Here is an 18,587-nt window from a genome sequence, read left to right on the forward strand (position 1 = left end):
TAAGGTTACGGCTTTATTGCCAATTAACGTTACTGATCAGCTGATTGTCTCACTAACATAACCAGCAAAGCCAACCTACAGGCTGGAGAATAAGTAGGCGACATGAAATTAATGCAACTACATATTTCACACCACTGACAGGGGAAACACCTCACGTCTCTCGTGATTATGGCCGGCTTCAAGCTAAAGCTATCAAACAACAGCTTTCATTTTCATTGCTAAAGTCTGACAAACTTAATTCAGCAGCGCTTTGAAAACATCTGTCCCACATTATAGCCTTCAATCTGGGAAAATCCACAACATCCGTGATTTCTGTTGTCAGCTGTCTGCATCTGTCCCTACTCCATCTGGCTTAATGGTATAAAGATCCACAGGCTGTTGGCTCTCGTGCTAAATAACGCATGTGCTCGTTCATTTGTCCAAATATCACTTCTCCTCTTACTTCTAATAAACCAGAAGACTACTCAGAGACTGTATATTATTATCATTTCCTCTTCTTCTACGGACGCATATAGGTTTCTCCGTGGATTTACATCGGGCGGCTGTGGCTCAGGAGGTAGAGCGGGTTGGCCGTTAAACGCATGTGTTTTATCCATTGCGCCATCACCAGCCCATGGTGACGTTATGGGTGATTTACTAAGAATTATTGCGTAGATGACAACAGCAGCAAACACAATGGAGGTGGGAGTATTTAAATGAGGGTTTTGCGTGTTTTTATGGTTTCCGCCATGGAGAGTCGGGAGAGAAAGCAGCTACTGCATGAAAGCCTTTGGTTCGTTTCATTCAGTGCATCCCAATTATGTGGAAATCGTACCCGCCCATCCTGCCTAAGATTGCGTTAAGTACTTGGGACAGCACACCTGGAAAAACTGCTTTGGAAAACCCCAGCAAAAATAGATACAGTATGCTGGAATGACCCAGACGCAAGGAAATGCCAGCAGATCGTGCTTCATCCAGCCAGAGGGAACAATCACTGACCGTCTGCACCGTGCTCGGTCGCGCCGCGATCTGTCCCTGTACGCCTCATTCCCTCTTCGATTCCTACAATGAGTTGTGTTGCTATTACGACCGGCGCGCTGTGAACAGTTGGTGATTGTTCCCTCTGGCTGGATGAATTTTATGCATGATCCATGCACTGCAGCTGGGGGCTCTCCGCAACGCCACACAACTTTCTAAATTCTTCCCTTACACGGAGAAAATAAATCAGGTTGAAACGAAATTTGCTTTATTGGCATGAATGTTAATACAACAGTATTGCCAAAGCAATTTTGCTAAATTTTTGCTAAATGAAAATACAAAAAAAATTCTATTCATATAGTTAATCGAATAAATAAAATAATTGTATTTCAATACATTGGTTATAGAATAACATTATCTAATGTTAATTTCTCTACATTTTCTTTCATTACGGCTGTGTCTCCTTCTGGTAACAATAACAGCAGCCATCTCTGCTCAACGGTTTGCACCTTCCTTTCAAACGTATTAAATACAGAGGCTGTTGCACTCACATGAAATTGTGTTTAGGCTTGGTAGATCACATTGCGTGTAGTAAATAAATGTATTTGCATGTTACGCCCCAAATTGCATATTCATTAAGGTAAAAGTACTAAATGAACAACAGGTGCTATCTTGTGCTTTTGAAAGACGTCACTCAGTGTGCACACCGTCAGTAGATCAGCTTACATGCTAATTTGCTGGTGATATCAAGTTTGCACATGTTTTTACTTGCGCAAACCTTTAGTAAATCTGGCCCTTAATGTAGTGACGGGCATCTACACTGCCGAAATTATACAAGCAAAAGAACACTGTGATGACGAAACGCGCTCTGTAGCACTGTTTGTCCGTTGTCGGCTATTGTAGAAACATGACGACACAATACTGAGACCTCCATAGAAGGGGTGCCCGTGGTTATGTAGATAAAAATGGCTCATTCTAAGGTAATAAAAACATAATGGTTCATTATGTAAGGTCTTCGTACACCACTGAAAACATAGTTATGGATCTTATATTGCATTTCTGTCAATACATCCTGAGAAATATTATTAAGTACAAAGTGTGTAAATCACCAAAAATAACCATTAAATCCAAAATGGCCGACTTCCTGTTGGGTTTAGGCAATGGCTCCAAGAGGCTTTTTTGTACGTCTGGACATGATACACCTACCACAGACATTTCATACACATAGGTAAAACTTAGTCCGGGGGCTGCTCTGTAGGGGGGCACAACCGAGCCATTTTGCCACGCCCAAGCACAAAACCCATCAAATACGAAATTTCCGCCACTCCTGAATTTTGTGCAAAGTTCGGTGAGTTTTCAAGTATGTTTAGGCCCCCAAAATTGAGGTTACTTTCCAGAAAGAAAAAAAAGAATACCTTCAGTTTCAATAAGGACCTTGCACAGTTTGTGCTCAGGCCCTAATTAATAATTTCCAAGTATTACATTGGTTGTACCACTGACATGGAAAGTGAACCAGTCTATAAGTTGAACATAGGTATTTTTATCATTATTTGAAAGGGATTTTCACTCAGACATAAAGGTCACGTGGGGCCCTCTGGATGATATAATAACCTGTTAATAAATTTTTACTTCGGAATAACGGTTGTACTACCCTGACAACTGAAAACATGCAAACTGCTGAACAGAATTTTTTCAATTATCTCAGCAACTTTGTACAATTTGGTTTATATTAAAAGTTTAAAACATAACATCATACCACAGTATTTTATTTTGGATTACTATCCTTAAAATACAATTACTATCCCAAAAAAATCTTTTCTTAAAACTGTTTATTTGCACAGATGGTTGTACCACCTGACATTTTGGGAGTTTGTAATAAATAATATACATCATTACAATGTAAATGTATTAAACCAGAATGGGTTTTGTAGAATAAAGTGATGTGTCATGCATTGATTAAAATTACTTCAACAGAAAAGAATTCACTTGGACACAACAATATGCATGTCATGTAGTTATTAATAAGCTTCAAAACACAGCATCATCACTGTGTTAAGGCTTTTCTGGGACAGTTTTTTATTGCCAACACATCACAGCATGAAGCATGGCGCTATGACTTTGGGTGAATAATGGCATATGGAGGTATTCAAGGTGGAGTGTGTAAATCGCCAAATATGACAATTAAATCTAAACTGCCGACTTCCTGTTGGTTGTTGACCCGCCTGGAATGTATGCAAAGTTTTGTAAGTTTTTGAGAACATTTAGGTCATCAAAAATGAGATGAATTTGCAGAAATATTTCTTCATTTCAGTATTGGAGTCAACATACCACGACCGGGATCTGAATGGTAAGCACTTAACCACTGCGCTACGAAGACGCACATTTGGCTTTCTGATTCAGTCTTTTCAGTCATGCAAAGCAAAAACACAACGCTACTGTCAGATGGTGATGGTGACTGTGTTGGTGTTTTGTTAAAATATTTTGGCCTATAAATAACTGTAAATGTACTGTGTATGATGCCATATTTAGGTGACGACTCTGTTTTCCACCGGCACATCTCTCTGTACTCCCGTGTTACTTTCAGTAACATTTCCAGCCCGTTGTCAGTCCATGCAAAAAGATACCTGGTGTGGTTATACGTCTGTATTACTTTCTTCATTCACCAAATCTTCTGCAACTGCGGAGTAGACCATCTGCTTCATGATTACACCACCAAGTGCACGCTCAGTGTACGTGAACGGCTACTATGTGTGCATTTTCATTCATTTTAATATAGACGGATATCAACTCTGATACACAGCTAAAACGCTGCTGTGGACGAAGAAGATCGTATTCGTTAAACGATTTACAATATCCATAGTAGTGTGTAGCCTCACATTACCCCATTCCTCTCTCTAACATTACTCCTCTCATGTCAACCCTCCCAGTTTCCCCGGGTTTCTCCCATATTTTTCTGTTCTCACCTGCTCTCATCCTGTATTATTAACCTTTATAAGAAGAAGATACTTTTATTGTCACATACACATACATGTTGCGAAATTCATTCTCTGCTGGCGGTGCTTTCACTCTAGTGGTAGCATGAGACAGAGTCTACAACCCACACAAGTGGCTCAGGTAGTGCAGCTCATCCAGGATGGCACATCAATGCCAGCTGTGGCAAGAAGGTTTGCTGTGTCTGTCAGCGTAGTGTCCAGAGCACGGAGGCGCTACCAGGAGACAGGCCAGTACATCAGGAGACGTGGAGGAGGCCGTAGGAGGGCAACAACCCAGCAGCAGGACCGCTACCTCCGCCTTTGTGCAAGGAGGAGCAGGAGGAGCACTGCCAGAGCCCTGCAAAATGACCTCCAGCAGGCCACAAACGTGCATGTGTCTGCTCAAACGGTCAGAAACAGACTCCATGAGGGTGGTATGAGGGCCCGACGTCCACAGGTGGGGGTTGTGCTTACAGCCCAACACCGTGCAGGACGTTTGGCATTTGCCAGAGAACACCAAGATTGGCAAATTCGCCACTGGCACCCTGTGCTCTTCACAGATGAAAGCAGGTTCACACTGAGCACATGTGACAGACATGACAGTCTGGAGACGCCGTGGAGAACGTTCTGCTGCCTGCAACATCCTCCAGCATGACCGGTTTGGCGGTGGGTCAGTAATGGTGTGGGGTGGCATTTCTTTGGGGGGCCGCACAGCCCTCCATGTGCCAGCCAGAGGTAGCCTGACTGCCATTAGGTACCGAGATGAGATCCTCAGACCCCTTGTGAGACCATATGCTGGTGCGGTTGGCCCTGGGTTCCTCCTAATGCGAGACAATGCTAGACCTCATGTGGCTGGAGTGTGTCAGCAAGAGGAAGGCATTGATGCTATGGACTGACCCGCCCGTTCCCCAGACCTGAATCCAACTGAGGACATCCGGGACATCATGTCTCGCTCCATCCACCAACATCCAAGTTGGATGCTTTAGTCTAGGTCTGGGAGGAGATCCCTCAGGAGACCATCCGCCACCTCATCAGGAGCATGCCCAGGTGTTGTAGGGAGGTCATACAGGCACGTGGAGGCCACACACACTACTGAGCCTCATTTTGACTTGTTTTAAGGACATTACATCAAAGTTGGATGGGCCTGTAGTGTAGTTTGCCACTTTGATTTTGAGTGTGACTCCAAATCCAGACCTCCATGGGTTGATAAATTTGATTTCCATTGATCATTTTTGTGTGATTTTGTTGTCAGCACATTCAACTATGTAAAGAAAGGAGTATTTAATGAGATTATTTCATTCATTCAGATCTAGGATATGTTATTTTAGTGTTCCCTTTATTTTTTGAGCAGGGTAGATTTCACTGCTCACCTCATCTTGGACAGTCAGATCACCTGACCCTGTTCCTGACTCCAGCAGTGTTTCCTCTATATGCATCACGATCGAACCAACCAAAAGTACTTTCTCCAGATCTAAAGGTTGTTGTTCCAACTATTTGTTCAGAGATATTGTGAAAATAATGGCCCAATATGATGTGAAATTACATATTTGTCATTGGAAAACATACAATTTTCTGCTGTTTGTCCTCCCCCCCGCAGCTGAAAAAAATCCTAGCGGAAAGACTGTCCAGCCTACACACCCCTCATCGGTAGAACAAAACCACAAATCAGGAGGTGTGCAGATCTGGACTGAGGAGGATTCCCCAGCCCTGCACCTCGAGGACACCAAGTTGGAGTTGTTTGAACAGTTAGAAAAAGAGCTCTACACCACCACAGTCAACTTCTGCACAGATATTGTAAGCCTGAAAAAACTAATCATTATCACCAACAGAGTGTAGGGGCTGCTCACAGCTCGGGACACTGCGCTGAGATCAGGAGACAGGGAGGAGTACAGGAGGGCTAGGGCCAATCTAGACAGAGGCATCACCTCAGCAAAGCGGGATTACAAGCAACGCATTCAACAGTCAGCCCACCTCCACAGATCCCTCCCTCCCTGATCAGCTAAATACATTCTTCGTCTGCTTTGAGGACAGCTCCGTCCCTAGTAGGGGACCAGATCCAGGCCCAGACACCAGCTTTCCAGAAAGCGACCAGCCACTCACTCTCAACTGTAATAAGGCAACTGGGCCAGATGGAGTCTTAGGCCCCGTCCACACTACTGTGTTTTCAAATTAAAACAACCTTTTGCTACGTTTGCACCTCCCGTCCAGACTACAACAATGAAAACGAAGACCTGAAACGGAGAAGTTTAGAAACGCTACCGACCCCATTTTGCGTTTCAAAACTCCGGAGGGCATTTTAGTGAAGACGGGCCAAAATGGAGGACTTCAGAAACGATGATGCAGCTGCTCACGCTCGGCTCTCCGATTGGGTCTTGCAAAGCAGAAACACGATGCTGCTGACTGGGTTTTTGACATCATATTTTTATTAAAATATTCTGTGCAAATAACACTCATTATTGATCTATGCAACAAAGAAAAAAAAAAGAAAAAATGGTCTGATGCTTAGTCTGTATTTATTTATTCTTTTGCGGAATAGACCATCTGGTTCATGTTTACACTGGCACGCGCATGCCCAGTGCACCTGTACGGGTCCTAGCTGTGCGTTTTCAGTCGTTTAAATGTAGACGGAGATCAACTCTGAAATGCTGGTGTGGACGGAGATTGTATTCGTATTAATTCTCTGTTTGTAAACTAAAATGGAGTAGTGTGGATGGGGCCTCAGGAAGAGTACTAAAGGCATGTGCTAGGGTTGTACATAACGATTAGTTTTAGGGATGCAGATAACGATTTTAGTATTTGAAGCTTCTATAGATTATTTCAACGATTCATTGATGCGTCATTTAAGAAGCACTTTTACTTTGCGGCGGCAGCTTAGCACACGCAGGTAGCAGGGATTATCTGAGCTACAGAGAGAGCTGGAGGGGAGTAAAAAGGTGCAGCCCCCGACACCCAGTTAACTCAAGGCTGTGAGAATCTGCTTGTCCTTATTAAATACTATAAGTCAAACTATATAAGTCAAAGGCTAGAGAAAAAAAAGCAGCCTTGGCTCAATGACAGTATCCGCAGCTTAAAAAGAGAACATAGGAAAGCAGAACGTAGGTGGAAGAAATCTGGACTCCAAATACACTACGCTAGCATGAAGGAGCTGCTGTCACAGTATAATAGAATGGTTAAGGAGGCTAGAACAAAATATCTTTCAGAACTCATCTCTTTGCATCACCATAACCCAAGGTTTTTATTTAGGACTGCTGATCTGCTGTTAAATCCAGCCCCACCTTGTGCCCCTACTGAAAGTAACGCTGACTGTGAGGTGTTTTTATTGTATTTTATTGAAAAGGTGGAGTTAATTCGAGCCTCTATCACACCCAGTGCCACTTCCTCAGATTTTCCTCACCCACAGCATGACAGTTTTAACAGGTTTTATCCAATTACATTTACGGAACTTGTAGAAACGGTATCACATATGAGAGTATTTTCCAGGCCTCTTGATGTGATTCCGAGAGTCATGGATTCTGTAGGGCCTTGCTTGCTCTCAATTTTTAATAGTTCCTTATCCAGCGGCCGTGTCCCAGATTATTTTAAAACTGCATGTGTGAACCCACTGTTAAAAAAAAAAAAAATGGACTGGACATCTCCCTGCCCGAAAATCATAGACCAATCTCCAAGTTGCCCTTCATTGCTAAAATTTTAGAAAAAAATTGTGTCAGCAGCAGCTTCTACATACATTAGAAACAAATAACATCTTTTTTGTTTCAATCGGGCTTCAGGAAATACCATAGCACTGAAACGACATTGCTCAAATGATCTTTTGATGGCTGCAGGCTGGAATGTGCTCTGTGCTTGTACTCTTAGATCTTAGTGCTGCGTTTGACAGTTGACCATAGTATCCTCTTGGAGAGAATGAGGTGCTGGATGGGGATATCTGGCACTGTTTTAGACTGGTTTATATCTTACTTCTCGGATAGGAGTTTCTGTGTGTCTTTGAATAATTACACGTCCTCATACACTACCTGTTAAGTATGGGGTGCCGCAGGGGTCAGTCTTGGGACCAATTTTATTTTCATTATATATGCTGCCTTTAGGGCACAACATTTCACACAGGAAACATTTCTAAAATCCTACCTTTTTTAACTTTTAAAGATACTGAGACCATTTTACACTCTTATTTCTTCATGTTTGGACTATTGTAACAGCCTCTTTTCCTGCCTGAATCAAAAACCTATTGTTCGGCTACAGTATGTCCAGAATTCAGCTGCCAGACTTTTATCTAGAACCAAGAAACGTGATCATATCACTACTGTTTTGGCTTCGTTACACTGGCTCCCAGTAGGTTTTAGAATTGATTTTAAGATTTTACTGATTACATTTAAGGCTTTACATGGTCTCACCCCTTGCTATATTGCTGACCTACTAGTACCTTATATACCAGCTCGTAACTTGAGATCCTCAAGTAAGGGGCTTTTAGTGGTCCCAGAGAAACTGAGAGGGGACAGAGCCTTTGCAGTTAGGGCACCGAGGCTCTGGAACAATCTACCCGAAGAAATTAGGTTGGCTGAATCAGTAAACTCTTGTTCCCTTGTTAAAACATACTTTTATCGTAGAGCATTCCCTGATTTTACCTGATGTTATTTGAAGTATATTTTGAAGTGACTTTAGTTTCTTGTATTGTTTTATATATGTTTTTATGTCATAACTGCTTTATGTAAAGCACTTTGTAACGTTGGTTTTAAAAGTGCTCTATAAATAAATAAATAAAGAGATAAAGTGGTGGGTAACACTGTCACTCCCACTAGCCACTTTGGCTTGTTGAAAAATTGTAGTCTTTTCAAAAGGCATCTGAAATAAAGAACTGCAATTTGACACTACAACTCCCATGAGTAATACCTGCACATAGTTTTTGTTCATTGGTCCATTCGTGAAGCCTACTGTCTCGACCGACAACACTGTAAACAAGAAGACGCTGTGGAGAAACTAGCAGACTGACTGAGGGCGGTTTTATCCTGCTGTTAATCATCAACATGACATAGCAAGCTTTTTTAATAGCAGGAGAATTCAAACAACAGGCACGTCATACTCTCTCCTGCAGTGCCGCCGCGCGAGGGGGCGTGCGCCAAATGTGCCATCCAGACTTTTGTCAAATGAGAATACAAAAGTTGAATCTGCCACAGGCAGCCACAGTCCATTAGACATGTAGAGCGTCAGCTTCCCGCCTGCTTTTAACCTGATGGTATGATCTGTCATCACACGCAACTGTTTGCATGCACACACACATCAACACAGCGTTCAATCAGTGCGTGAGTGAGCGTGGCCGAGCAGTGTGGAAAAAATGCACAGGAGAACAAGAGAAAGAAACGCCCCTCATTAATGTTAATACGTCCTGACTGCAGGAAGAAAAGGAGGCAAATTCTGACAGAAAAGCTACAAAAGGATATTTAACTCAGTGTGACACTGACGTTCCTTTTGGTGAAGCTGAAGCATGTTGTTTGGTGGGTAAATAACACAGTTTCATGCAACACTTGTAAGGAAAGGGGGAACCAGAGCTCCACCCCTTTAATACCGATCTGCAGGAGGGGGCATCCCTCCTGAGTAGTGACGTCACTGACCGGAGGGTGACACACACGCAAGACGGGATGACCCAGGTACTAATTTGGATTCCCCTGTTTGAAAAGAGATTAAACCAAATGCATTCCGCTTGTGTTTAAACATTTATTTAGGCTACACAAACAATCCACTGACTTAACAAGGCTGCTAATGAGTTAAAAGAAATATGACTTGTTTTATGTGACACACACTCATACTTCTTTAATAAAATAGTGTTATATTTTCCATAACGCATTTTTACAGCGCATCACATCCACATGCTGGCACACAGCATTTAGCTCAATAAGGCAATGAACATGTGATAATATATGAAACTATGCACTCCTACTGACGAACTGAAAACGCCATCAATTTAAATGTAATTTGTCCTCCTGTTCACATTATTAATCAGAATAAATTGCACTGCATGCAAGTATTAATTAATATGATTCCCAATTGAACTGTACCCATATCTCTGTTTGTGTTTTTTATCCTGAATCTGGTTCTTTTTGTGTGCTGCAAATAATCTAATGATGTTTTTTTGCGCACTTCAGGGAAAGTCAATAAAACGGGTGTTTATTCAGAAAGGTTTTAAGCCTACAATACTCAGAGGTAACATTTAAATTTATTTTCCACAATAGTAGGAATATTAATTTCAAACAGTTTCATCCTTCTGCCATGTGAGTCGCCGTTTATCATTTCTCTTATGTGCGTACGCATGGTTCAGAGTTTACTTACAGGATCGCACAGTCTCTTGTCAAGTCTGTTTTTTATAGATCACAACCTTCGTTTGGGAAGTGGCGTGTACACGCACGTTTCCAGCCCTGTTTTGTACGTACACACCATTTATAAATGAGATCCCTGAGCATGTACAGTCAAGTTACAATAACTTCCTGTATCATGGCGAAACGTGGAACTTCGCAGTCACGCCACCGGCACACCGTTAATTATAAACTTACCAGTTTTACAACATAGCCTCATCAATGTGTTGATATGTCCAACCTGCTAGGAGTAGTACACAGGCATGTGACTGGCAAAGGGCATCACCACCCCGATCAAGCTGGTGGCAGCTCTAGATAAGTGTCTAATCCACTGCGCCATTGCAACCTCTCTCTAATAATTATTATTTTGTATCCATTTTTGCCAAACTTCAACAGCTAAGTGTGCAACATGCAACATAATTGATTCTATAACTAAATAATATAACTAATAACTTTCACTTTGACAGCAGCAAAGGTTGTCGCCTGTTTAAAACCTGGCGGCCTAAAGATACAGTTATATTAGTCAGGAAACAAACAGCTGATCAGTCTCTGTCTGTTGATAAACTGTAGGAAAAAGTTTGACATTTCAACTCTGGCAGCGGGCGTGTGCGTGAGACGAGAACCACCATGACAGTTTCACGGGAGAGGCCGTTGCCATGGTTACCTCGCGAAGGGCTGTTTGCCTGCCCGTTGATGAGGGGCGCAGAGCAACCCCCGCGGATCAAAGCTTTATTAAAAGGCCTCATATAAACCCTGTCACAACCATTCACAAGAAATTAATTTATAACGTGACAAAAACTTTAACATAAGGACAACTTAAAAAGCAACCATTTATACAGCAAAGTGTAGCCTATATAGGCTACATGAGTGATCAATCCACAACAACGTCAAAGTAAACATTAGACATAGTCTCTAACAAGCAATAATCAAAACATACCCAATTTATCCAATCCTTATTGTCAACTCAGTGTTGGGCAAGAAATAATACAGCTACTTACTAGTTACTCAGCATATACTCCTTAAAAAGTAATATATAGTAGTATAGTAATATATATATATATAGTAGGCGGTTTTGAATACAGCCCATGTTTCACCATTGCTTAAACCTAACAGGAAGTCGGCCATTTTGGATTTAATGGTCATTTTTTGCGATTTACACACTCCGTAACGAACTCCTCCTAGGGATTTAGTCCGACTGACTTCAGATTTGTGCTGTGCAGTCTAAACCCACTGACTAAATTGACTAACAATTAAAAGTCGTGCAAACAGTCAGTTTTCGTGGAACGGCTTGCCCGTGGCGTGCAAAATTGGTGATTTGCCATCAAACAGGAAAGCATTGTAACTTTAGTGTACATGTCACCAAATTTGCTGACAACAGGACGTGATCTTCAAGCTCTGGTCTGCAAGCAGCGTTCTTGCAGCTTTAATTTTAAATTTTTCTGCAAAGTAACCTCAATTTTGGGTGCCTAAACATATTCAAACTCACCAAAACTTTGCACATAATTCAGACGCAGCGAAAAATTTCTTATTTTATGGGTTTCGCTCATGGTCGTGGCAAAATTGCTCGCTAGCGCCCCCTATAGAGCAGCCCCCAGATAAAGTTTCACCTACGTAAACTTTTTTAAAATTTCTGTGGCACATGTATCATGTCCAGACGTACCAAAAAGCCTCTTGGAGCGATGTCCTAAATCCAACAGGAAGTCGACCAGTTTGAATTTTACGGCAATTTTTGGATTTACACACTCCGTACTTTAACAAACTCGTCCTACGACTTTAGTCCGATCGACTTCAAATTTCTGCTGTGCCATCATTCATGATGAAAAGTTGTGCTATGTATATGAGTTTTCGTCAATCGGCGTGTCCGTGGCATCGAAAATTGATGATTCGCCGTGAAACATGAAGTTGTTATAATTTTAGTGTGCATGCTCAGATCTGCACCCAACTGTACATGTAGGATGAGAGTCGCGCCCTGAACACATGTACATGCTGACATTCACCCACAGTCATAGCGCCACCTCCGCTGCATGTAATTAATTTAATTTTAATTTAATTTTCAAAAAACACCAAAAGCACATTGCTGCAGTACAAAATCTTTGTTGGGAGTTGCACATGTGCAGTTCCCAGGTAAGGACTACTAGCCAATCAGAAGCAGAGAAGGGCGGGTCGTAAGAAACAAGGTAGTGTGATCCAAATCAAAGCCGCTTCAGACTGCGACCGTAACCTAGCAGATGGTATGAGTTACTCTCGAGTCCACAACATCATTGTTCCACATCTTACCATCAGGACTGAACGCTGAACTGTTGCCGGTGTTCTGACGATCTATGCTGCCTTGCCGAAAAATGCTACCATAGCGCAAATCGATAGACTGGACGCTACTCCGCCCTGCTCCGTTTTCCATTGCAGACAGTACCCAGAGATAGTACGTAGCTGGTCGTCATAGCGACGCCACACACAGGCTTCCCCCTCCGCGCTCTTCAACTCCGAAAATATTCAAGCACATTTTGTTCCGCCATCACTTCTCGTAAAACTGTCTATATTATAATAAACTGTACATATAATATAGAAATATTGAAATCTACACAGCTGATTTCTCACCTCAAAACTTCTCAGAAGTGGATTTAGTGATGAAATTCCATACGAAAACTGTAAAATATAAAACTTTCTGTTACTCGCCTCTGTCTGGTGCAGCAATGATGATGCAGTGAATAGTGAATATTCTCTCTGACCAATCAGCAGTCTGTCTGTTTTCACGTTACATTTTAGTATCCCTCAGCTCGCTTGGAACCTCGACGGAGGTGAGGTGATACGAAAAAAAGTACCTGGAAGCAGGGGTACAGGTGCAACATTTCTACAATGGAAAACCAAACAAAGGCGAGTCGAGCCAAAGGGCCTCCGCTCAGACTAGCTTGGTTTGAGGGCGTGCCTGACCCCGCTAGCCGCTTGGCAAGCTTTATGACGCGTTTTCATTGTGTTAAGGAAGTGAAGGGCTGGACTACAAACGAGCTGTTTTCAAGCGGTTCAGAGCAGAGCTTTCTGTGGGAGATGGGAACTCCCTTTGGGCTGGACTTTGGGCTTTTTCACTTTGCAAACCTGTTACATGCACAAAAAAGAGAAATAACTCAACAAAGGAGAGGGAAAAAGCCAAAAAGCATACCACCTCTTTAAACTCTTCGCCATGACACAGGAAGTTGATGTAACTTCAGTGTACATGCTCACATCTGCACAAAACTTTACATGCTTCATAACTGTCCCGCCCCGAACACATCTACACGCCATCATGTATTTATAGTCGTGTGCTCTAGAGCGCCACAAAGGGGACACAGGTAGCGACGTATAACACCTTCATGCAGCATCCGAAGCGTGTAGCCAATTCATCTGCAATGCGGCTGCCTCACACCCCGCAGTGCTTCAAGTGCAAGGCCCCGCCCAACGCTGCTTACAGCTTTAATTTGAATTTGGTTTAGTTGTTTTTCGTTTTCTGATTCAGAAACCAAAAACGGAAAAACGGCTCTTTTTTTCCCCCGTTTCTTCGGGGTTTTTTTACGAAAAAACAAACTAATCAAAACATACACAAACCACTTTGCCACTGGTGATTGCACATCAGGCACAGTAAATAAAAATCAATAATGCAACATTACATACTAATAATCACAACTAATAAACTGAACATGGAGTCTGAACTTTGTCAAGGTGTCAATCTTAGCTCTCAGCCCTTGAACTTAGACCTGTTAAACCATATTATGTAAATTATTAACCGGTTGACTGTATGACCATTAAAAAGAGGGAAAACCTGACAAAATTACCCTAGGCAGTGTGCACTGCTGTCTGCCAGTGTGTACTCTGATACTACCACCAGGAGTAGCCAATGTCAGAAACTGGAGTGACATTAGCTCAGTCAGACTTTGCTGGGAAACCTCCGGGTCACTAGTTTGAGTCCAGCTAAGACAATTCCTGAAAGTGCACCTGAACCCCTAACTGCTCCCCAGGCGCTGCACACAATGGCTAATTAGGATGGGTTACATGCAGAGAACAACAAATTTCCCCTTGGGGATCAACACAGTATAAGAAAAAAGAAGCCAAAACCCTACATGTGCATTCCTATCCTGAAATTAAAAACTAATACCACTATTGACATTTTTGGACTGCAACTAGTCACAATTCTGTGTTTGAACTTTCTGTTGCTGGCCTTTGTCTGATGCAGTATCAAGTGGAACTAAGTTGAATGAACATCATTTATATGGCGAAATAAATAATGAGTTCAGATGCTATTGTGCTGACCTGAATCATTTATTTCTATCAAATTCAACTTGGCTCCTTTTTTAATTTGTTATTCCCTAAATATTGTTATTGACTGATAAGAATTGAATCCGTTTACATGCGGTTGGCTTCTGATTAGGGGGCATGACAGAAAAAGGTTGAGAACCACTGATTTACATTATTTTGAATATTGTTGATGCACAGGTTGTAAATCTAAAACAATACATAAAACTATGTACAACAGAGCAGCTGTGTCTTATTTCTTAATAGCACCTGGTGTATTTTAAATTGAACCTCCGTTTGCTCCGGGTTTACTTGAGCCAGAATATCCGCAACTACTGCTCCACACCAAGTGTCCTCGTTGTAAATGATAAAATGAAAAGGGCAGGGCTCACAGCGGGCACCTAGTGACAGATATTCAGAAGTGCATGATCACACACCGCAACTTTGCGCTTGATACAAGAGACATGATGCCATTTTTGGCACACACATACCCTCATGTAAGGCACACATCATCAGTCATATATCAAGTCACACTGATATGGTTTTCTTTCTTTTATTAGTTGTCCTGACTCACCTTTGGCACCTCAATTTCCCAGATGATGAGCTCAGAGCTCGGGGAGGCAGTGTGGTTGCTCTGGCTTTCCCCAGCACCCATAGTACAGCCGCTGTCCACTGAGTCCATACTGTTCACATCAGAGCCTGGACAAAAACACACGCACGCACACACAAAATCATCATCACTTTTACCAGCAACATTTACAGCAAAACAGATGTTTTGAGGTCCACTGCTCATTCTGAGCAATTTGTTGACACATACCCGAAATCATTTTAGTTGTGAGACATCAACACGACGACGAACAGCATCTACACTGTATTTTACATCACATGCAGTGAGTTACAGTGGCAGAAAATCTTTAAAATTTACTCATTTACATTCCAATTTCAAGTATTTCAAATTACTGATAATACACACTCCAGTCTGAGTTACAGTTAAGTTTTAGTTAATACAAACAAGCACCCGTTTTATCTGCTTCACAACAAAAGCTTTTCACTTAGTAAACAATTACTTAAATGACTTGGACATTCAGAATTTAAACCTATTACATTCTATAATAAAAAGAGGTTCGTTTCATAATAATAATAATAATCCTTATTTGTAGAGCACTTTTCAAAAACAAGTTACAAAGTGCTTTAACAAGTGTAAAGAATAATACAAAAAAAGATAAGAGCATGAAAATTTAATATAAAATTAGTAAAATACAATAAAATAAAAGGGATAAAATAAAGTCAAATAAGATCGGGAAAAGCTCTCCTATAAAAGTATGTTTTAAGAAGGGACTTAAAAGAGTTCACTGACTCAGCCGACCTGATTTCCTCGGGCAGGCTGTTCCAGAGCCTCGGGGCCCTGACAGCAAACGCTCTGTCCCCTTTAGTTTTCAGTCGAGATTCTGGAACAGACAACAGACCTCTGCCCGAGGATCTCAAGGTACGTGCTGGTGCGTATGGGACTAAAAGGTCAGAAATATAACAAGGCGAGAGGCCATGAAGAGCTTTAAAAGTGATCAATAGAATTTTAAAGTCAATTCTAAAACATACTGGGAGCCAGTGTAATGAAGCTAAAATAAGAGTAATGTGGTCATATTTCTTTGTTCTGGTTAAAAGCCTGGCAGCTGAGTTCTGGACAGTCTGGAGTCGATCAATAGATTTTTGGGTTAAACAGGTGAAAAGGCTGTTGCAATAATCCAGGCGTGATGAGATGAAGGCGTGTAAAATGGTCTCGGTGTCCTTAAAAGTTAACATAGATCGAATTTTAGCTATATTTCTAAGTTGATAAAAACATGATTGAACAAGCTTTGTGGTGTGCTGCTCGAAATTTAAATTACTATCAAACCAAACACCAAGGTTCTTTGCCACAGGCTTAATGTGATTTACTAGGGAACCAGCAGATGGCAGTATTTGATTTGCCATCTGCTGGGACCCGATGACCAGGATTTCTGTTTTGTCTGAGTTCAGCTGGAGGAAATTATTTGACATCCATTTTTTAACTTCACAAAGGCAGTTGTTAAGTGAACTCAGCATTCCAGGATCTGTGGATCTGACGGGCAAGTATATTTGTGTGTCATCAGCATAAATATGAAAAGAAATGCCATGTTTATGGATAATATGTCCAAGGGGAAGCAGATACAAGGAAAACAAAATGGGTCCTAAGACCGACCCCTGAGGCACACCATATTTAACTGGACAGAATGAAGAGACATAGTTGTTTACAGACACGCAAAACTTCCTATTTGACAGGTAGGATGAAAACCATTCTAGAGCAGTACCAGAGATCCCCACCCAGTGCCTCAGTCTGTCTAACATGATGTTGTGATCAATGGTGTCAAAAGCAGCGCTAAGGTCCAGGAGTACAAGGACTGAGCACATACCTTCATCAGCAGACATTAAAAGGTCATTGGTGACTTTAAGCAGGGCAGTCTCAGTGCTGTGGTACTTCCTAAAACCAGACTGAAACTTTTCAAATATTTTGTTATTTTCCAGCACAGTGAGCAGCTGTTTGGACACAATTCTTTCTAGAATCTTTGCAATAAAAGGCAGTTTTGAAATTGGTCTAAAATTTTGTGGGAGGGAGGGATCTAAACCAGGTTTCTTTAAAAGTGGGTTCACGCAAGCTGTTTTAAAATAATCAGGGACACAACCAGTAGATAGGGAGCTGTTGAAAACAGAGATCAAATGGGGCCCAACAGAATCTATTACTTTTAGTAAAAATTTTGTAGGTATTATATCAAGTGGGCTGGAGGACACTCTCATTTGTGATATTGTTTTTAAAAGCTCAGACAAGTTGATGGGATAAAACTGGTTAAAACTCTGTTGTTGCTGGTGAGGAACCTCTGAGTAAGAGGCCACGGGGGTAATAGAGGCTCTGATTGACACCACCTTATTGGTAAAATAAGATAAAAACAATTCACAGTCATCATTTCATAGATGCTGGGGTTCATACTGACACTGGCTTAAAAAACATATAAGCTAAACAGTGGTGTGCAAGGAATGTTTGGTCATTCAGCACCCTCTGTTGGTGCTTTGGAGGCTTTTTATGTCCATGAAACGAAAGCTATTGAGAAAGTTAACATCAGTACTTAAGTAGTGTATCTCAGCAGTGCAGTGGTTAAGTGCTTGTCCTGCAGATCCCAAGATTGGTGGTTCAAATCGTGGTCATGGCATGTTGATCCAAAACAGAACTGACAAATTATTTCTTCAAATGCATCTAGTTTTTGATGGCCTAAATGTTCTCGAAACCTTACAAAATTTTGCACACACGCCAGGCGGGTCAACAACCAATAGGAAGTCGGCCATTTTGGATTTATCATATTTGGCGATTTACAAACTCCACACTTTAATGAACTCCTTCTAGAGATTTAGTCGGATTGACTTCAAAATTTTTTTTTTTGCTGTGCAGTCTTATCCTATCGATGATTACACATTGTACAAACGGTGAGTTTTGGTCCACCGGGGGTGCCCGTGGCATGGAGTATCAAGTTATAACAACTTCCTGTTTTGTTGCAAATCATTAAGTGTACATGCTCACATCTGTACCAAACTTTATGTGATTGATAATGGTCCCATCCCCAACACATCTACATGCCAAAATTCAGTTATAGTGATAGTGCCACCGACTGGCAACAGGAAATTAGCCCTGTGTGACACTCATGAAATGAAAAGAAATTTTCTCAGTTTGTTCCACACTTGTTGTACTGGGACATAACAGTTACTGGGTGCTCCTTTGCATCACATAGAGGATACAGGAAGTGACTTTCAAGTAAGACAATTCAGAGCATTTATTATTAACTCAATACCGTCTCAGAACAACCTTGATGACATTGATGATGCCATGTTATGAAGGTTGTAAGTTTTCAGGTGACGCAGTGTCCGTGAGGTCAAAGCTCTATACTTCACCATCAAACAGGAAGTTGTTGTGACACCTATAGGCCAAAATTCACTCATGGCATAGCATCACTCATAGCGCCACCTGCTGGCAGCAGGAAGTAAGCCCTGTGTGACA

At 41.7% G+C, this 18,587-nt stretch overlaps 1 protein-coding gene across 1 annotated transcript in view; it reads right to left on the reverse strand.

Annotated features, from left to right (window-relative positions):
- Positions 1–18,587, reverse strand: part of akap1b (A kinase (PRKA) anchor protein 1b) — a 65,624-nt gene that overhangs the window by 22,110 nt on the left and 24,927 nt on the right. The window contains exon 3 of the mRNA XM_038692388.1: positions 15,105–15,229. Coding sequence (XP_038548316.1) covers positions 15,105–15,229 — 125 coding nt within the window. The remainder of the gene's footprint in view (positions 1–15,104; positions 15,230–18,587) is intronic.

Source organism: Micropterus salmoides, unplaced genomic scaffold, assembly GCF_014851395.1.
Source record: "Micropterus salmoides isolate LMB-PRFRI ecotype aquatic unplaced genomic scaffold, ASM1485139v1 Ms_hic_scaffold_3, whole genome shotgun sequence".
Taxonomy (NCBI): Eukaryota; Metazoa; Chordata; class Actinopteri; order Centrarchiformes; family Centrarchidae; genus Micropterus; species Micropterus salmoides.